Here is a 21,667-nt window from a genome sequence, read left to right as displayed (position 1 = left end):
ATCAGTTTGTGAACCACATCCTCCAGTAGTTACAGAGTAGTGACTGGCTGACAAGAAGTTGATGAAAAATGTCTGGTGAAAAAACTAAGGTAGTACTCAGTGGACTGAAACACTTCAAAGAATTCTTAAGTCTCTTTTAGTGTCTCTGTAGTTGAAGATGTGTCCTCACATAATCAGAAATCGTCACCAATCAAATAAACTTGGCTTTTGAAAAACCTGTAGAGTAGGGAAGAAACGGTAATCTAGGTTTATGCAAAATGGCTGGATTTGCAAATGAAGGTCATAAACTTTGTTGAAAATACTGCTTTCTTGTTTGAGAAACTGGTGTAATATGCTGAATTATGCTGTGATAGTCTTTATAGTCTCAGAGTCTGTTTCAGAAGGGTTATATGCCAGTCTCTGTTTACATTCTGAACTGAAAATCCTCTAGATTATTATATGAACTCACAGCAAAACATTTTGCTGACTTAAAATGAGGGTTTTATGGGCTTTCTGAAAAAATAATGCTCTGAACAGGCGATCTGATGGAAGGCAGGCTGGTAGTCTGAATCAGTGAGGAAACTGAACTCTTGGTATGAGGTTGCTGACTACAAAACTGTGGCATGTATATGATCACTTAAATCTGCCTGTCTGCAAGGTGAATAGAGTACAAAACTGCTCTGGATGTTCAACTGTAAACTGCTTAATAAGACTTGTAGAAAAATCTGATAATGTTTGAATGCCAAAAGGTTTGAGGTTTGGTTTTTTTTCTTTTTAAATAAAAGTTCCCTTACAAAAGGCTTGGCTGGATAATGAAATGGTAGGTGAAATTGTCAATAAATAAAAAGTAATGCATGTGCAGAAGGGTGATTATAACCTCCAAAAGTATACATGCACGTTTGTATGCACTTAATTAACTATTACTCCTGAGGAGAAAGGTATGAGAATTATCTTGAGGAGTTATCTGAAAATAGCTTGCCATTCAGCATTTTGAAAGAGGAAAGAAAGGTTTTGTATTTGGGGGGGGGGGCAAAACAAAATACAAAACAACATCACACCTTTGTATATGTCCATGGTATACTTGTAGCTTGAATGCTGCTGTTTTAGTTTCTCCCTCTCAAAAACATACTGTAGGATCAGAATAGTTAACAGGATGGCAGTGAGGATAGTAAGGGTATTTCCCTGCAAACAGCCTCAGTGCAAGGACAGAGTAAATTAATCAGATTGCCTTAGTTTGGAAAGCATGTGATTCATGTAAGATAAGAAAGATATCTATAAATCATGAATGATAAGGGGAAGAAAATTTCTTTCAGTCTTCCTCATACTAAAAAAAATAGGAACCCTTCAATGAACTCGTGGTGCTTTAAAACAGCCTGCAAATAAAGGAAAAACAATTAAACTCTTATTAAACACACCTTTCATGCTCTGTGGCAATAATTTCCCCAGTTTAACTATGGACACTAAGTATATATGTGTTCCAGAAAGAGACAGACCCATCAGTGTCTATTAACAGTGATTCAGATTAGCCATCAGCTCAGGAAGCCTCTAAGCTATTTAGTAACAGAACTTGGGAGTTATCAATGTGTCCATACCTCCTGGCTTATTTTTTTTTTCTCCAAGTGCTAGTAATAATTACAGTTGGAAGCAAGGGCCAGGACAGCCTTGGATCTGACCTAAGATTAGGTTATGGGGGAAAATGGTGTGAAAAGATGTAGAATCAGAGGGTCCATTCAAAAATCCATCTTGATGAAATTCTGAAAGTATGTTAAACATGCAGAAAATACTAAATTGTGTGTCCCTGCAAGGAAGGGAAGATTATGTCTGGGGAACATTATGGAGCAGTTCATCTTGAGGGCGCTCACAAGGCATGAGTGGGACAACCAGGGGATCAGGCCCAGCCAGCACGGGTTCATGAAAGGCAGGTCCTGCTTGACCAACCTGATCTCCTTCTATGACCAGGTGACCCGCCTAGTGGATGAGGGAAAGGCTGTGGATTTGGTCTACCTGGACTTCAGTAAAGCCTTTGACACTGTCTCCCACAGCATTCTCCTCGAGAAGCTGGCGGCTCACGGCTTAGACAGGTGTACTCTGCGCTGGGTCAAAAACTGGCTGGACGGCCGGGCCCAGAGAGTGGTGGTGAATGGAGTTACATCCAGTTGGCGGCCGGTCACGAGCGGTGTTCCCCAGGGCTCAGTTTTGGGGCCGGTCTTGTTTAATATCTTTATCGATGATCTGGATGAGGGGATTGAGTGCACCCTCAGTAAGTTTGCAGACGACACCAAGTTGGGCGGGAGTGTTGATCTCCTTGAGGGTAGGAAGGCTCTGCAGAGGGACCTGGACAGGCTGGATCGATGGGCCGAGGCCAACTGTATGAGATTCAACAAGGCCAAGTGCTGGGTCCTGCACTTCGGCCACAACAACCCCATGCAGCGGTACAGGCTTGGGGAAGAGTGGCTGGAAAGCTGCCTGTCGGAAAAGGACCTGGGTGTGCTGGTCGACAGCCGGCTGAACATGAGCCGGCAGTGTGCCCAGGTGGCCAAGAAGGCCAATGGCATCCTGGCCTGTATCAGCAATAGTGTGGCCAGCAGGAGTAGGGAAGTGATCGTGCCCCTGTACTCGGCACTGGTGAGGCCGCACCTCGAATACTGTGTTCAGTTTTGGGCCCCTCACTACAAGAAGGACATCGAGGTGCTGGAGCGTGTCCAGAGAAGGGCAACGAGGCTGGTGAGGGGTCTGGAGAACAAGTCTTATGAGGAGCGGCTGAGGGAACTGGGACTGTTTAGCCTGGAGAAAAGGAGGCTGAGGGGAGACCTCATTGCTCTCTACAACTACCTGAAAGGAGGTTGTAGCGAGGTGGGTGTTGGTCTCTTCACCCAAGTAACAAGTGATAGGACAAGAAGAAACGACCTCGAGTTTTGCCAGGGGAGGTTTAGATTGGACATGAGGAAAAATTTCTTTAGTGAAAGAGTGGTTAAACATTGGAACAGGCTGCCCAGGGAAGTGGTTGAGTCACCATCCCTGGAAGTATTTAAAAAATGTGTAGATGAGGCGCTTAGGGACATGGTTTAGTGGGCATGGTGGTGTTGGGTTGACGGTTGGACTCGATGATCTTAGAGGTCTTTTCCAACATTAATGATTCTATGATTAGAGTAAAGGAGGGTGAAAACTGGAGATGTATGATTTTTTCTATTGCAGTGTTGGAGATAGGGAAGGAGAAAGAAAGAAGGAAGAGACTTTGGTGTAACGTTATGCAGGCTATGAGGGCAAGGAAAGGGTGCTTAAGGTCTTCAAAGACAGAAAAACTTGATCATGAGAGTGTGAATTTTTCAAGTCCATGCTTACCTAAATCTCTAAATAGATTGAAATCTAGAAGATTTTTTTCAGTAGTGCTCTGAGAAAACAATTTTTGTAAGCTTCCATGATATTCACTGACTTTATAGTGGATCTTGTAGGACTTCATGTGCGGTTGTTACAGTTATTTTCAGTATCCCTATTCATGGGTATTTGTATGTGTTTAATCTGATTTCTTCGTGTCTAATACTTGTGTCCTTATTTTCCTTTTTTTGGTGTATCTGTATATAAAAATTTTCAATCATATTTTGATGAATTCTTGAGGGACGTGCTTAATATTTTGTCTATTGGATATATTGAGCTTTTTTTAACTGAAGATTTAAAAATCCATCCAATCCTTTTCATCCACAAAAGGAATCTAGAATATTTGGAAACACTCAAGCCCATTTGCTTTAATACTTGAGCTCACTTGCTTAAACAAAGTTTTCAAATAACTAGTAGAATATGTCTTACTAAAAAAGTTTTTTTTCTTTTAAATAAAGCTTTCTTTTTGAAGGTGAATTTTTTTTTTTAAGCCTGGAGCTCAGTCAATGAAGCTGAAATGTAAATGAAGGTTTTATGATATACACGTGGATAAATAAGGAAGGCATAACTTAGGATGCACAATTTAGCCTTAATTCTGTCAATTGCCAATACAAAATAATTCAACTTAGTGGTTTTGATGCTCCTTTATATACACTGTTATGTGTCTGGGGAAAAAAACAGTTGAATAATCGCAGTCATTCCTCTTACTCTTGCCATAACCTTAATCTTCTATGATTTTTCTCTTCTGAATACTTCTTAATTTTTCAGCATTCTCCATAGTTCTGGAAAAAACATTCACCACTGCACTTTGCAGTATAATGACATTATTGTTTAGTCTTCTTTCTGTATGTCCTAACATCTTGTTTGCTTTTTAGTTTGTTACTTCCTTTACAGTCTTTATTGAATTGAGTATGTTGTTCTCCTATGTCTTGATTAAGATAATCAAAACCCCTGTAGTTTGTATTACTAGTCCCAGGGTCCAGTTATTTTAAGGAATCTAGACCATCCAATCTAAGTTAGTTTGCGTGTATTAACATTAAAGTCCATGTCAGGATTCGTTAGGATAAAACCAGTAAAACTGTAAAGCCCTTTTTACAGCTGAGTGCTTTCACTTAATATATTTGGGGCTGTACGTATGGACTTACAACATATTTTGGGAAATAGTGCTGGATTTGTGTTACCAGCTGGGAGCATAGTTAAATTAAAACCTGTAAGACTAACTTTGAGAAGTTATGGATGATGAAGCTGAAATGCATGCATTATTGCTAATATATCCAGCAGTCTGGTTGCAACTGGTTGGTTAGCCTCCTGGAATGTGTCGAAGGAAGGTAGCTGAGTGTTAGAGCTGAAACTCTCCTTTATGTATGAAGCGGTTTCCTTTTTGTATATTGCCTCTGCCATCTGTAGTGCTCCCTCAACTTACTTTTTTTCGTTCTTAATCAATCAACTTGCTGTTGTTACATCTCGTGCGTTTCTCCTTTTCTGCCTATTACAAGTCTGTCTAGGAGAAGGATAACGAAGGGAGTTGGAGAGACGTGACAGATCCCTGCCTAAGCTATAATGTGACCTGGCCTAAGTCTATTTCTGTCAGTCTTGTCCATTCTTGTCCCAGCTGTCTTCAGAAAGAACCTGGCAAGTAGTAAATATCCTTGAGGACTATTTCTTTATTTAGGAGATGTATACTATATAAAACTTAACAGAATCCTGTAGTTGCGGGCTTGTTTCTCATCTTCTCACAATAAACTTTACTCTCTTCAAAACTCAACGACAATCTGTGAACTTTTCCAGAGAAGAATGTTTCCAGTAGGAGAGTCTTGCCTTTCTGATTCATTCTCACTTGCTCACAGGGTAGATTAGGGACCTCCTTTCAGTTTGTTTCCTCTGAAGAACTGATTTGTTTTCCTTCAGAAACATATGCATACGGTGTAGAAATGTGTTCTTTTGTGTTCTCTTACTCTGAAGCAATAGCTGATGGAAATAGGTGTTTACATGATGTGTTGAAGTTAATGGTTTCTGCTGTTTCTTCCTCTTGCGTGCTTTCCAACAACCACTTTTGTGAAAGCTGTCATAATTGTCTTAGTTTCAAAGCATTATCTGAAGTAAAGCTTGGAAAACATGAAAGTCTTCAAAAGCAAGTTTCATTATCAGGAAAAAAAAATTATCTTAGCCAATTTTACCATGAGGTTTGGATTCTTCTCAAAGAGAATATAGTTTTTTTAGGAAGAATAGCTGGAATTTTTTTTTTTTTGAGAAAGTGATTACTAGAAAAGAAACTGTAGATTTGGCTATGTGATCTAGTTGTGAGATGAGAGGTTTTTCTGTTAGACCACACTTTCTCCAGAACTTTTAGTCCAAATGAGGAACTTCCAGAACAAAAAGTGAGTTTGAGAAAATGTTAGAATAGAAGCCATGGTGATCTGCTGGTAGTTTTCTCTCCTTTTTGTTTTAATTTCTTAGCCACCCTGAAACTGGTTGCTGTTGGCAAAAAAGCAACAATTAATTGTATTGTTAATTATGGACTGATTTATTTTCAGATCTCGATAGAGAATGACTACCTAGGCCCCAGAAGGATTGAGAGTCTTCAAAAAGAAGATGCCGATTGGCAGAGAAAAGCCCACATGGCTGTGCTGTCTATTCAAGATCTTACAGTTAAATACTTTGAAATAACAGCTAAAACACAGAAAGGTAGTTATTTTCTACTATCCGTCAAATAAAAGATCTTTTAAAATTTATTTAATGTTTACCATGTTCTGTATTGTACTGTGATTTTTCCCCCCCCCCCCCCCCCCATCAATCCTCCATGAGGAAAACGCAGTTGTCATTCCCACTTGTTTTTTCTTCTGTGTCTATTTGAATCTTTCACCCATAAGCCTTTTCAGAACATCATCAGAAGTGAGCAGAATAGAAATTTTAGATAAAGGTTTCATAACGACTTTCTCAATGTGATTGTATTAGCTGCACTGTACATCTGCAAAGGATTTAGGGAGCATAGAGTCCCTGATGGATTCTGTCTTCTGTACTGGATATGGCAGACCACCATAGTAAGTGTTTATTACCTTTCAATTTATTTCCTTTTCCTGTCTCCCCTGCCTTTCAGTAATTTTTTTCATGGCTCTAAATATTAAGCAACAGCTCGGTTTAACTACTTGGTGAAAGCTGCTCTGTTGTTCGGAAATCTTCACGGATATAATCTTGACATTTCTATGCTTGAAGAATGCAGCAGTTTTAGTAAAGAGTTGATGCAGTAAAACCAGGTCATATGACTTGCCATGTACATCTGTGCTCTCATCCTTGTACCATTTTAACTTAAATAATCAGTTTATTAGGGCAAACACAACTGAGGATGTGGTTTCATGTCACCTCTTTTAATTTGACTGTGGGCTACCCCTGACAGTTTATGTCCCACTGTCTTCCCTGCCTGACTGCAGGTTCGTGTTTCTTTGCCTTAGTAATAGTGATTGTGCAACCAGATAAATAAGCTCTACCCCTGGGAGAAAATCTTTTTTGATGGGTAGGTGTCCTGTCATCTCCCTGCATGACTGCTAGATCTGCCTTAAGAGAAGCAGTCACTGCAAAATTATTCCTTTCGGTGACAACCCAAGTTAAGTATAACATGAAACTCCACCTTATTTTGAAAAAGTGACTAAACCAGTTCAAGCATGTTGGAATGAATTTAATTAGAGCAAATTCTAAATGTATTTAATCAGTTTGGTTCCTTTTCTAGTATGACAAAGGCAGCAAATAAAATACCCCATTAGTTGATAAAGAACGTATATTTACAGTTACTTTCTTTCTGTTTTGTTTACATGCTTTTTTTATGTACAGCAGTCAGGATTGTGGGGAAAAACACTGGGAAATGAAATGCCTGGAGACCGTTTACAACCATAGACCTTTGGTGTACAGGTTGCTTGCCTGTTTTGTTATGTTTTGGGTTTTTTTGGCCTCCTGCTGATCACAGGGTGGTCTTACATACCAAAATACTTACAGATGGCAGAGGAAAAACACATGAAAACATAAAGGTATTTTTTATTACCTAACAACAGCATGTAATATCTTCTAGCAGCTGGGGACTGAATGCTATCCCTTTGATTGTGTGGCTTTCGTGGCTTTTGCTTTGCAAAGCTAAGTGTACAGTATCATGTGGTTGTTCTATATATTAAAAATGGTGACAACCTTATGTGTGTCAGCCTAGATGTCTGGGGCTCAAGAATACGAAATCTGAATCAGGCAAGGGATTCCTGCTACTCTGAAGTCTTCCTGAAAAGACTCTCATTCATCGCTCCATATTAAGATCAGATTATAATTTGTTCAGTTAATTTGAATTAATTTTGTGAAGCAACCTGCATTTTGAGTTAAAAGATAGATGTTACTTTAATTCAGTATTCTTACACAATTGCAGTTGAGGTCAAGCTGAAATTTTTGTTTTAAATTTGTAATTTTTTTTCACTCTGCAGATTTGTTTAAATTTATGACTGCACTATAGAAATTATCAAGGGAAACTGGAGACTTTAGTAGCTGATAATTGGGGCTTTTAGAAGTAGGGAAAATTTGGGATGCAGTTTAAAACCACATGGGAGCATTAATGAGATATGTTTATTAAGCCAAGAATTCTGAACCAGTGGTTCAAGTGTTCAGGTACTGTGTATTCAGAATGATCCCTCTGTGGATAACAAAAATTGGAATTATAATGATAAAATGATCAACAGAGAGCTAATTGCATATTTACATGAATCCTAAGAGTATTGACATCCTGGATTTGAAGGTTAGTACTCCGTAGAATGACTGCTTCCTGCTAAGAGAACTTCATACGCTTTTGGATACAAATGTGTGCATTGTCTCTGCAGTAGAATCACTAGTGATCTGAAGAGTAGACTGGTAAGCTGTGTGCGTTTTCTTCCCTTCTGTAGCTGTGTACGATCGAATGCGAGCAGACCAGAAAAAATTTGGTAAGGCAGCATGGGCAGCAGCAGTGGAACGTATGGAAAAGCTTCAGTATGCGGTTTCTAAGGAGACACTGCAGTTGATGCGTGCTAAAGAAATCTGTTTGGAGCAGAAGAAACATGCACTGAAAGAGGAGGTAATTTTTCATACCAATAAATAGAAAAATAAAACATGCAGAAAAACCCCAAATGTTAATGATTGTTAATGTACTTAAAAAAACCCAAACAAACCCAAAAAACCCCAGACTTGAAAGTCATTATTTTTCTGCTTTTAATAACAAAAGTTTGTATTTAAACTTTTACTACACTCTACCATGTTAGACAAATGGAGTTGCAACATAGGTGTGGTGGGGTTTGTGCCACTTACTTAAGTTTTCTGTTCACCTTTTCCTGGTTAGTCAACCAGGAAGACAGTTTTTACTGTTAATGTTTACAGCTATCCACTGAGATGAATAACATGAAGAGAAAGGATAGGACAGAAATCTGCTGTGATGTAATCTCCACACTTTAGCTCTCAGAGGCATGACCACCTTTTTGGAATAGTTCTAACATTCCACATGGAAGGTGTCTGAACATCAGTAAAAATACAGATGACTAGCCTGTTGTACTGCACTCTTTGTCTCTGTTTACCCTAATTATTAAGGCAGTCTTCCAGAGGCGGTTGTGCTAGCTACAGCTTTCCTGAGGAAAGAGTGCATGCATTAAACTGTGTTTAAATGTCTTAGCAGAAAAAAAACGCATTTACTGGGTTTTATGACACCACCTCAAAAGCAAAAATGCTACGAATCCTCTTTTAAAATTTGCTATCATATGGATATTCAGTGCTAAGAACTTTCTGGCATAGCAATGTTAATTTGCAACTGATTGGATAGAATGTTTGTTTTTAGAGCACTTTTCAAATGTTTCAGCAAAATTTGACTAAACTGGTGGCTCTGTTATGAAAAGGTTATCCAGAGAACTCACGACTTTAGCACTGTATAGATTGGTAGGTTTTTAAGCATGATAGACTATGTGCGTATTTTAGCAGCTTCTGTAGAAGACAGCTTGATCTGCAAGGAGAGAGAGTACATGCAAGACCCAGAGCACGAAAATAAAAAGTTTGCTCTATTTCAACGGCCTTTATATTTAGAAAGCCAAGAGTTGTCTGGAAACCTGAGTTTATCAGGCTGCTGCCATCCTTCGCTGAGAGTTGATGAGAGAATCTAGCAGTACTAATTGGAAACACTATATTTAATACGTTCACATATTTAGGGCAGCCATGCATTGTCTTTTCCATAGCACATCTTATTTTTCTCCCAGTGGAGACCTTCCCTGAATTTTTGTTGAATGAGATCTCAGTCTGGTAAATGACTGATTGATTGTTTTGATGTGCCAAAGCATTAGGGACTGCACAGGAAAAGGAGAGGTTCGTTGCAGTATACTGGGGGGTGAAGGGCACTGAACTGAGAGTCTAGGGCTTTTGGGGCCAGAGAAATGAGGAACATCTGATGGGTATGCATGGGCATGGTGCTTCGGGATGGTGTATTACAAGGTATAGAGAGCTCTGGGTCAAAACATGGTGATGGGGAGATATGAGGACCAACTTCTGTTCTGAAACATCTTTTTCTGCTTTGAGAATGTAATAGCCCTAAATATGCAAAGTTGGGTGTGACAAACGTGACTGGGAATCCCATATTGGAGAAGAAGGGTTGCAGTCTTACCATAAAGAAAATATTTGGTGATTATGTTAGCTGGTGTATTTGCAAGAGATGACAGTAACAAAAACCAACAACAACAAAAAAAGTGAAAACGTGATACATTTTCTCCTTTAGGCTTAAGTAGTGAAGACCTTCCTGCTGTGCTTAGATACATAAATTTGCTCTCACTGAGTAGGAAAAGGAGACACATGGGAAATAATATACTTGTTTCTCTTGCACTTAATTCCCTCTTCTCCAAATCTAAACCGACCCTGGTCATTGATTTTTAAGAGGGACAGTAAAAATGTCCTTGTTTCTGTAGTTTTCATTTCGTATTAATCGAGCACTTTTTTGTTTCCTAAAATGTGTTGATACTGTAAAAATCTAGAAAGCTACTACATTTTCCAAGTTATCATGATCTGAAAATCACCTAGTTGGTGATTAGGTTGGTTATAATTTTTTTTTTATTTGACAGCTGAAAACGTTAGCCCTATGATTATCTGTGTTTTTGAAAAAATTGAAAGAATAACTCTACACAAATTACATATTGCACTTTTTCATTTTCCTGATTTGTACCTCTTAAGTTCCATCTGTTGTTCTGAATTTTGTTTGAGGGGAATGATGAAAATTTTCCTTTTGAGGTAGACCAGAGTCTGCTTTCGTGGACTGATTGCCAAGTCTTGTCCTCATGACAGTAAACAAACATTAAATCAGAGTGAGAATCCTTTGTAATTCTCTAAGTATGTTAAATAGTTTGGACAAATGGAAGTGAGTGACTGGAGACTTAAATTCCAACAAGTCCCATCTTGCGTATATAGGATTCAGTAACTAGTCTTCTCTTTTTTCCTTTTAGAAGTGTACAGTTCAGTTCTAAAGATGCACTTCAAAACCAATTTTTAATTTACATGATAAATCTTCTGTGATATTTTCATAAACAAAATCATATTCCAACAAAGTACTGCTTTTTCTTTTGCTAATGTTTTTCATTGTTTCATAATTCTAAGAGTACTTTCTTTACTGTACATTGAGCCTGAATCAAAGATATATTTGCTTCCAATGACTTTGAGTATTTAAGAATATCTTGCATTTCAAGACTGTCATTTTACTTTTGCCTGAGTTGGATGCATCAGCAAAAATACGAATTTTATTTAAGGATTCTATTCAAGATGGCATGAATAGCTATTTCTGGAAAATTCATCTTCTTTCTGTGAGAAATGGACAGTGATTTTGGTACAGATGCAACATAATATTTTTCAGAAAAGTATGTTTCACCTTGGTAGCTTTCATTGTATCTTTTTTAAACTTTATTTCTGTGACAGCTTTTTGGAAAGGCTAAGTAAGAAGCTAAAATTGGAAAATCTTTGAAGATTTTTTTAAACATATTTGAATTATTATTTTTAATAACAGATTAGGAATGCTTTTGCTTTCTTCACTTTCAGTGTTCAAATTGGCAAACTAAAATTGGTAGTAAAAATGATGATTTTATGTTTTTTCTTTAATCTTACATGAAATATTTGTGTAATATTCTCTGGTTCAATCAAAAGTTCAAAAAGACTTAGAAATAAAAACCATTTTAAGTGGTCATTGTGTTTAAAGAAAATAGAAAGCAGAAAGCTTTAAGCACCCCAGGTGAAGTAACAGGGTGCATTCTATAGACAAAACTTGCAGTCATAGTTAGGCTTTTAATAATGCAGTGAGACATTATTAGAAAATTACTCATTAACAATGATAACCTACTTTGGACTTAATAGCTATCAAAAAGCCACATAAGTTCTTTTGAAATACCATTATTGGAACATAATTTATTTTTATACTTTTTTCCCCCCGGAGAATGACTGGGTAATCTATTTTAAAGAGTATTAAAAAGGACAAAACCAAGCATTTGAAGAGACTTTTTTTGTTTGAAGGATTTTGTGCATCACTGACATTTAGTTCTCATTTGCTGAGAGAAAGAAAAAGATCAAGTATTTATGGTCACTTAAAACGGTCTCGCTGCAGTGTTAGAAAATCAGAACTGAAATACTTTCTCTGGCAAACCATTTAGCTACTGTTTTCTAGGCATAGAAGATAAAAACAGGATATTCCTTTAAAAAGATTAAAGTGCTTGAGAAACTAATTTAGGAGGGTTTGAGTTGAGGATTAAGACAGAAATAATGACAATTCAGAGCAAAGACCAGATCTGAGTGTTTATGAGGACACGGTCTTCAGCAGGTTGTCTATGAATTTTTGAACATTTAGTCTTGGAAAAGAAACAAGTTTATAAAAACAGTGGTACACCCTTTTCACGAGGAAAATATGTTTCTTTTAGTGTCTGAAATTTTTCTGATTGCCCAGGATACTATTTGTGAGTGTTCATCTTAACCTTATTTTCTTATTATGTGTATCCTGTAGTATCATGGCCTGACTATAGTTGACTCCTGACACTTAATTGGTCGGAGGAATACTTCTGTTCGTAAGTTGCTAGGTATGAGTGAGAGCCTGCCTTTTATCAGTGGTCAGAGTGCTCCGTGTTTCCCTTAAAATAATTTAGAAATTCTTTAAAATGATTTTCTGTTGGTTTTGAGGATGAGCTTCCATATTCACACTTAAAGACCTGAGTTTTTTTTCTGTATTTTAGTCCCTTCTTCTGAGATTTCTCAGGCAGCAATAGCGATGAATTAAAATGAATACTTGAACTAGAGAACATTAAGGACTTACATGGGGTGGATTGAAACATGACTTTGTATTCTAGTTGAACAGTAACAGGTTACTTAAAAGGCTGGATAATAGAAATTTAATAATAGCTATTAATATGTATTGCTAGGGAAAAGTAATACAAATTTGTACCGTGAACTGCAGGTTAATTACTTTTTAAATGACAGCAGATGAGAACGACCATGGTCTTATAACCTGGTAGCAACGCAGCTGAGCCACCAGTGCAATAGGGTGGTACAGCAGCAGGTGCTCTCCAGTCTGTCAAATCAGGTATTTCCAGCAATGGGAAAAGTGTTAGTGTCACTGCATAGAGACTTGTAAGATTTCTTCTACACTTATCTTCCACGCATTTCTAATCACCCAAGAAGGATTAGTTCTAACTGGAGTGGTTGCAGGGAGGGCTACCACAATGATGCCAGGAACAGCGAGTCTATTTTACAAGAAGAGTTGAAGTTGTTTTGACAAATAAAATGAAGGCTGAGATGATGCAAAATTGCTCTCCACAAAAATAGGGGAGTTGGGCTTAGTCGCCCAACTGCAGGGCCTGTTGCGATAGGACAAGGGGTAATGGTTTTAAACTAAAAGAGAGTAGATTCAGACGAGATATAAGGAAGACATTTTTTATGCTGAGGGTGGTGAAGCATTGGAACAGGTTGCCCAGAGAGGTGGTGGATGCCCCATCCCTGGAAACATTCAAGGACAGGTTGGATGGGGCTCTGAGCAACCTGGTCTAGTTGAAGATGTCCCTGCTCATTGCAGGGGGTTGGACTAGATGACCTTTAAAGATCCCTTCCAACCGAAACTATTCCATGATTCTATGAAAAATACTAATGGGAATAAATATTAGTCAAGAGCAGTGTGTGTTGCTGTTCAGTACTGGCGCAAGAACAAATGATATCTGATTATGAATACACTGGAAATATGGAACAAGTTTTCTGGCAGTTAGGAGGGAGTATCTGGAACAGACTTCCAATAGGAGTAACAAACACAGAGTTTTGTGGAAGCTTTTTGTTTTGTTTTTGTTTTTACAAAAGCAGAATAAGAACAACAATAACAACATGGAAATTATTTTAAGAACTCAGTTTATGAAAGCAGTTGATTTTAGATTTGTCTGAAAGCATTCCATGGTGGTGGAAAGCTGGATTTGATGGCCCTCACTTCTGTATACCATGTTTGGCTATTTTTCTATTAATTTTGTCATCTATCCATTTAGTATGTCTGTTCATTGTTCTTGTCAGAGGCTTTCTGTTTTAACCCGTTATATCTTTATTACCAGTGTGTGGGTTTACAGATGTATATTTCTGCCCTAGAACTATTTAGAAACCTAAGTTCCTGCTTAAGTTCACTTAGTATGAATGAGACAACAAAGACTGTAAACACTGTTAATTGAGTTAGGGCCAGAGGGATTAAATTATTTGCTTCAGTTAATGCAGGAGGTTGTGGCATAGCAGGAAATTGAACTTGGATCTCCTCAATTCTAGCTCTTTGACCAACTGCAAAATGTTTCTTTCCTCTAACATTCTCACTTTAAAGTTCTTCATGTTTCTTTCACCACGTTGATCAGCCTGAGACCTACCAAGGATGCAGCAAATTACTAGTACAGATTAGATGGCAATTTATAACATTAAGAATGGAACCACTCCGATTTTTAACAAAAAATGCTGAAATTTTCCCAAGAGTGATGATATTGTTTTGAATTATCACACATATATAGTATCTCACATAAAGTTTTAACATAAATCGTTGAAATTAAAGGTCCCCATTTTTCTTTTTCATGAGGGGCTGTTATGTAGCTAGGATGTCTGCCTGAGAGCCATACAACAATATTAATTTCCCATTGCTGTTGCACCTGGAAACTGAATATAGTGGTGTTGTACCCCTAAAACAGACCAGGTAGCTGGCAGCATCTGTAATGTATGGTTGTAGGGCTAAGATTTGGTTGTCAGACAGGTCCTTTATCAGGCAGACACCACTGCAGCTGAATGAAATACTGAGCTGCTATAACTTGATTAGCTGATACTTTTGAAGATGGCCCATTTATGTCTCTATGCAGTCTTTATACAAAGTCTGTGGACTTAAATTTGGGAACATCTTTTTTTAAAGAAAAAAAATATGTAAGTTCGAGTGCATTTCTCAGTTCTCTGACAAAGCAAAAGTTCTTACTTACGGTAGAAGTTTGAATGACATTGTCTTAAAGGGGTGGGGACGGGACAGGACACATATGACACACGACAACCAAAAAACAAACCAAAAAAACCCCACCACATTTTGTTGCTATGGTATATTTTTTTTACAATGAGAAAATCCTTTGAAAATGCCAAAACCCAGGATACCCTGCCTGACCAATTAACATTATCCCTTTTATAAGGAAAACCTGGAAGGTTCAAGAGAATCAGTCCTTTTGTCTTGAAAACTAGCCTCTAATTCACTCCAAATATGCCATCATTATGTCATTCACTGTTCTGGTCACAATTAGTAACTTAATATGGAAGCAGAGTAATAGAATGGCATAACAAGACATTGTGTTGTCACACTGGACTGAAACATATAAATTATATATAATTGATTGTAAGGTTAATTGATACTCACTTATGGACTTATTGAGCCTTTCAGGCTAATAGTTGATATACAAAGAATGCATTCAGTAAATATACAATATAATAGAAAAAAATTTTAAAATAGACGTTACAAGAATTGATTCACAGGTCTTCTGTCTGTCAGTCTTATATGGAAAGAAGCGTAATATACAGAACTGTTTCCTTAGTGTTTAACTGAGCTGTGAAATCCCTGTGAATGGAAAATGATGCAGGTGCTAAAAGCATACATGCTATAAAAAAAGAGATAGGACAAATTTATGAAGTAAAATCCGGTAAGTCTATTTTGTATAAAAGGCAGTGCTGTGGCTTAAGCTGTGCTCCAAGTTGTGCTAGAGGCTGGTGAAACATTTTAGGGAGGTATCACTGCACTGCCTACTATGTTTTGTCTTCCTGGATATTTGCGGTTAACCTTTGTCCGAGACAGGATATTGAGTAAGATGGATCTTTGGTTTAATTCACTATAGATACCTTTCTGTTTTAGTATAGTTATATTTAAACATGTATGATAAATGAAATTGGGGAAACCCGTTTCTGGCTAAATTGCAGATTAAGTTTTACACCTTGAAGAAACCACCATAATGTAAAAACATACTAGCAAATATTTTTTAAAATGTATAGTTTGCTAGGTCCTGTATTTTTGCTTGGTAGGCATCCCTTTTTAATGATTGAATGTCTGTAATACAGAAACTGGACCACATTTCATCAGAATAGTAAGGTAGATAGATCACAAATCTTCAGTAAAATTCAGAATTACTTTCATTGATTATCTGGGAGAAACTATCAGAGATACATTTTTTTGAGCAGGTAGAGAACTTGGATGTGGCCCTAACTCTCCTGCATGCAGGTTGTAGAGCTTCATGGCTTTGAATTCCCTCCAAGGTGAGACAGCGCATAAGATTCCCTTGCCTGTCAGTATTTCTTAAATACAGTCTGAATACTGTATTGAGCAATTAAATCTTGTGTGGCTGAATGAAAGAGGATTATTTGAGTTCACTTTGGTTGTGTTTTGTGTCACTTTTCTATGCCAAACATATAACACAAATAAGCGCAAAAATATATATAAATACTTTAATCTAGATCTTTTTTTTCTCCTGTGAAGTACTCCAGAAACTCTTTAGTTAAGTTGTCATTACAAGAGGATCAGTGCATGTAATTATCCCTGTTTCCACCACCTTTCACTTTTTCCCCTCAGTTCAGCTTTAATGACAGTTTAAACTGCAGTTTTCTAGATGCCGTTAGCAAAACAGCTTTTAGACTTTTTGGACTGAAGATGAGAAAATACTAATTTGATCATGTATCTTCAGAGAATCAAATAGAGTAAAAGAGTGGTAGGGATGTTTCACACTGTATACTATATGACTTGACACTTTGAAAGTCACGAAGAGTAATCCGATGCCATGGATTATTTTATTGCCATATAGAAAAAATGTCACATATTAAAGATGTGAGCAAGTGTGTGGCTGATCAAAACCTGTCTACTCCTCTTGATGTGTTCAATTTTAACATGTTACACTTAGTGTACCAGACTCTATCTAGCTGTAATCGTAAAGTCTGTGGGTTTGTTCTCCTCATTATCCTGGAGCCATGTGTTTGTTTTTTTTTTTTCTCTTTCCATTTAGATGCAGAGCCTGAAAGGTGGTACAGAAGCCATAGCCCATTTGGACCAGTTAGAAGCTGATTATTATGATCTACAGCTTCAATTATATGAAGTGCAGTTTGAGATCTTGAAATGTGAAGAGCTGCTGCTGACAGCACAACTTGAAAGCATCAGAAGACTGATGTCAGGTGCTTTATGCATTTTAATTAAGACGTAATCTGTAAAAGATAATTCTCTTCCTAAGAGTCTAGTAAAGCCTGTGGGAATGAAATGAGAACAGATTCTTCACCATGTAAAGAGGTGGATCTTCTAACCTAAGTACTGTTAAATTAAAATTTACACCTGTTCATAAGGCATATACATACACATACAGAAGTTTTGCTCTGGTTCTCCTTGCCTGTGTTCGGGAATAAGCGTATAAGATACTATGTAACTTTTGGAAAACTAAATTCAGGGAGGAGCAAATGTCTTAATTACTGGACTTGTCTCATTAAAAATTTGCATTGGTATTACTCATTTCTTTGAAGTGATTGGTTTTCAAAAGGTATTCCTGCAAATCAAGAGCACTTCAGCTAAACTTTGAAGCTTGTTGTATTGCCATCTCACTGATTTAGAGCAGTGATGCAAACCTTATGTTTCCAGAACCTACTATACCTTGTGTACTTACAAACTATGGAAATCGTAAGGTAAATCATACAGTGTTTTGGAATCCAGTTCTTCCCTTTGGACCTTTCTATAGTTAATGTTTTTATTCACACAAGCTTTGTTTTATTGTTTAGTGCATAGGGCTTGCATAGCAAATTTCATTATGGATAGAAAAGTCACTTAAGAGAGAGTTGAAGCTGGATTGTATTGTGAGTTGCCTCTGGAAAAAGAGAAAACATAGGTATCACAGATTCTTCTCACTGTTACGTGAATCTCCTCTTTTTAGGCTTCTGATGGCAACAACTGTAACTGCATGTATGGAAGATGAGGATTGAAAACTCTGTAAATGACTTAAAGAAATGTGGCAGCTTTGACTGGGTGCCTCTGTGGAGAGCTAGTTAGTGCTTTAGAGATAGATAGTTTTTGTACTTGGGAAATCAGACATTTAATTTTGGTACTAAATGCACGGTATGGTTTGCTTACCTGCAGACTAAAGGAAATCCCTTGAATGGGAGGCTGAGAAGGATTGTGTATCAAAATCCTTTCTCTTTGATGTAGTGATAGTAAAACCTAGGGGCCCTCAGAGGTTAAGTCTGCTATAAAAACATCGTAGGTCATTACAACTTGTCACTAATGTTTTCTCCAGAAATCCCCAAAAAAAACCCAACCCCACAACCTGACCCAAAATAAAACAAAACCACCAGTCAGCTAAACAACCAACCCTCTCCTTCCCCCAGGGCAACAAAACAGTTCACTGTTCTGGCTTCTTTTGCCGTTTTAAATTTGTAGAGTATTCTTTAATACAAAATTCAAAAGTGTCTTTTTTCAATTAAAGACAGCTGTCTGTGTTAGAAGGAATTACTGTTTTTTAACAAGTCTCAGTTAATATCCCATAGGACAGAAAGTTAAAAATACAGTTCTTAAATGTGTGGGAATTTGGTTCAAAGGATAAAATTACCTTTTTGGACTTTACTTAGGTGGAGGGGATAGTACAATAATGTGAAGAATATGACACTGAAGTGGCTACATACCTTCAAGACTGTTCAGCACCTAATCTGAATGAAAGCATCTAAAACACATAGTGGTCTTTTAATATGTGTTGTTTCCTATGCAGTCAAAGAGAAAAGAATGGTCTGTTGCATCTTCCGTTATGCTTCCTTTTTAAAGTGTACTTATAGTCAGTAAAGTAATAGCCTTTTAATAGTGCACATCTGTATGATTTGAAATACATGCATATTAGTGACTTGTAGAGGCTGTTGCTATTCTTTACTCTGACTGTATTGGCTCTGTAGAGATATTTCAGAGTTTTGGATTCTGTTTTGATTTGAGGGACCTCAGCAGTACTGCTAATGAAGTCCCAACAGAATTTTTTGAGAGCGTGATTTGATTTGACTGCCAGTTGGTTGTAATCTAGAAGAAAAACATTTTCTTTTGCAAATTCAGCACATTGGATCTGAAAAGTATCAAATGATAATAGATTGTCATATTATAAACAACAGTAGTAGTTTTTTACTGTCATTAACCAAATACCTGCACTGAAAGTCACAAAACGTGAATTTATTAGGTTAGAATTTTAAAGGGTCTTATCCTATCCATACAGCTATTTGTATATCCTTGTAAGATGGTTTTGTGGTGGACGCATTGCTGTCAACAGAGGATGTCATAGTAGGTTCCTGCTTTGGTTGGAGGGTGGGTTGAACGAGTGCGAATGGTGTGGATCGTATCTAAAGAGGAATAATTCTAATGGTTTTATTTTAAGTGGTTGAGTCATTAGAAGCTTAAGCACTTACCAAATTTATAGACATTTCAAAAGCTTAAAAGCTGTTTGTAGGAAACTCTTGGAATGTTTGATGGAGGTTGCAATAGAGTTGTCAAGGTTGGTTTTTTTTTTCAAACAGTAAAACATAATTTAACATTATGTTTTAGAACTGGTAGATTTGACTGGTTTGCAGCTGAGCTATTGGGGTTTCACTTGTAAATTTCTGTCTTTAACTCTGCATGAAAGTGTTCTAAAACAACATTTACATGTAAATTCTCCCATTTTATAAGTGCATGGCAAAATATAATTGTTGTTAGCCATGAGTCTTATTTTTACTCACTGATGTCTCAAAGTGGGTTCTAGTGACTTGGCAGTTTTACGTATGAATGAAACTTTATGTGTTGGGGTTTTTTAACTGAGCACTAAAGAAAAGAATCTAGTAGGTCTGATTTTACCAGTTTTTATTTTAAGGTTAGTATAGTGCTGTGCTTTCTTTTCTGGTCCTGCCATGTCTTCTGCTGAGCTGAAATTAGCATGACAATCAGAATTTTGGTTGCAGCAGAGACTGTACACAAATAACATGAAGTGACAATGGCTTTTAAAATGGACAGTGTACTGAAGAAAACCCTGCTCCTCTCCCCAAACAATCTAGTAGCAGTAGGAGGAGGAGGTTATGGTCTTGCTGAAAGTAGTTAATGAAGTTGAAATGAGAAGGTTTGGTGGTGCTGCAGAGTAGACGCTTGACAGTCATGGCAACTGTATCTGCCTGTTTCAGCCAGTAGTAATGCATATCCCTCTTGGTGTATTACAAAAATATCATACTTGGTATGCCAGTGAAATAAGGAACAAGAGGCCTTTGCTGCTTCTTCATCCCAGCATTCTGCAAGGATTTATAATCATCACTCTTTTCTTCTTGGCAAGAGATGAGAAGGCAGCATTCAAAGATGAGCTCAATGTTATACTGAATGCTTCACTCAGGAGGCTAAAAATCATGAGTGTTGATAAAACTATTAGTAATGACCTCCTTTTCAGGCCTGTAATGCTTTGAAGGATTGCCTTGAAGTTAACCGCCCTCTGCTGCCTCTGAGCAGAAGCAGTAACTGGGAGGTCAGAAACCTCCTAAGAGAGGATATTTGGTGTTTTGTTGTCTGATTCCCCTTTCATGAAATTAATAGTAGGTTGTGGCAGAAGCATCTCATGTCAAAGATTTCAGAAAGTGTGTGTATCCTGAACTTCGTAGTGAAGACCAGAGGATATTACTGCACATTGTGGGTCCCTTAAGACACCCAAAGACATGCGTGGACATTGTGATCAAGATGGGCTACAGACACAAGCGTACATTTACAGTTGCATTTGTTCTTTAATGCTCTGAGCTTACCTGAATACTAGGCTGTGCTTCGTTGGTACTGACTTCTGTTCTTCATTTAAACTTTAAAGCCCTACAGTGCTTTGCTGTTCAGTGCTTTTCCTCTGACCTTTTGCTTTTTGATAGTCCTCTGAAAGGGCTATAGCATTCTTCTACATTAAATCTTGCAACTCAGTGGGGGGGTTGTTGTTGAACAGAACAAAATGTTAATCAAATACAAACTATTGATTTGACTTTTTCATTGCTGACATTTTTAAAACAGAGAAGAGAGATGAGGTGGTATATTATGACACTTACGAAAGTATGGAAGCCATGCTTGAAAAAGAGGATACAGCAACATCTATACACTTGCAAAAAGAGGAGCTGCAAAAGTTACAGCAAAAAATCCGCCAGCTGGAAGCAAGGCGTGGACGTATTTCAGCCAAGAAAGCCTACCTCAGAAATAAGAAGGTATTATTAAATTGCAAATTTCTAGCATAATTAGCAAATTTAATAAAACTTCAAAAGGTTTCCTTTCTGATACGAGTTCTGAGTCTCCCAGAATTTTTGTGGATTATATTTACTACTTACTAAAAGTTGTTTTACAGAGTACCAAATACAATAGCATGTATTATTAAATTGATATAGTTAAGATTCAATTTACCTTTTAGCTTTAAAGGAACCTTTAATCACTTTGACGTCAACAAATAAACTTGTTTATATTAACTAATCAGAATACTTCCATGTAGAAAGTACATGCTAGAATGCATGTTTTTACAGAGAGTAGTTTTATATACTTGCAGAAGAGAATTTTCAAGAGTGTTTTCTCACTAATGAGTTCTATTTTCATTCTCTTACCTCATCCTTTTAAACTTATGTCATGTGTCATTGATACTCTGTATTCAGCAGATACATATGAAATCCAGTATATATTCTTAATTTGTAAAACTAGATGTGCTATTTAGGGCCTCTTTCCTTTTTCATGCGTTACATGATTGGGAAGTTGTGCAGAAAATTGTTTTAATATAGCTAGTGTTTTGAAACTGTGTATCAAGTGTAT

The 21,667-nt window shown here is 37.3% G+C and overlaps 1 protein-coding gene across 2 annotated transcripts in view; it reads left to right on the top strand.

The window, feature by feature from the left end:
• Positions 1-21,667, top strand: part of JMY (junction mediating and regulatory protein, p53 cofactor) — a 72,211-nt gene that overhangs the window by 28,589 nt on the left and 21,955 nt on the right. For both annotated transcript variants that reach the window (XR_012997327.1, XM_076361617.1), the window contains exons 3-6: positions 5,889-6,039; positions 8,262-8,431; positions 16,881-17,046; positions 20,891-21,078. Coding sequence is in view for 1 of the 2 variants with exons in the window: in XM_076361617.1 (XP_076217732.1) it covers positions 5,889-6,039; positions 8,262-8,431; positions 16,881-17,046; positions 20,891-21,078 (675 nt within the window). In the remaining variant the exon portion in view is untranslated. The remainder of the gene's footprint in view (positions 1-5,888; positions 6,040-8,261; positions 8,432-16,880; positions 17,047-20,890; positions 21,079-21,667) is intronic.

The sequence above is a fragment of the Aptenodytes patagonicus genome, chromosome Z (assembly GCF_965638725.1).
Source record: "Aptenodytes patagonicus chromosome Z, bAptPat1.pri.cur, whole genome shotgun sequence".
Lineage (NCBI taxonomy): Eukaryota > Metazoa > Chordata > Aves > Sphenisciformes > Spheniscidae > Aptenodytes > Aptenodytes patagonicus.
The sequence above is the reverse complement of the archived record's forward strand: the minus strand, read 5'-3'. Positions and strand labels throughout refer to the sequence as shown.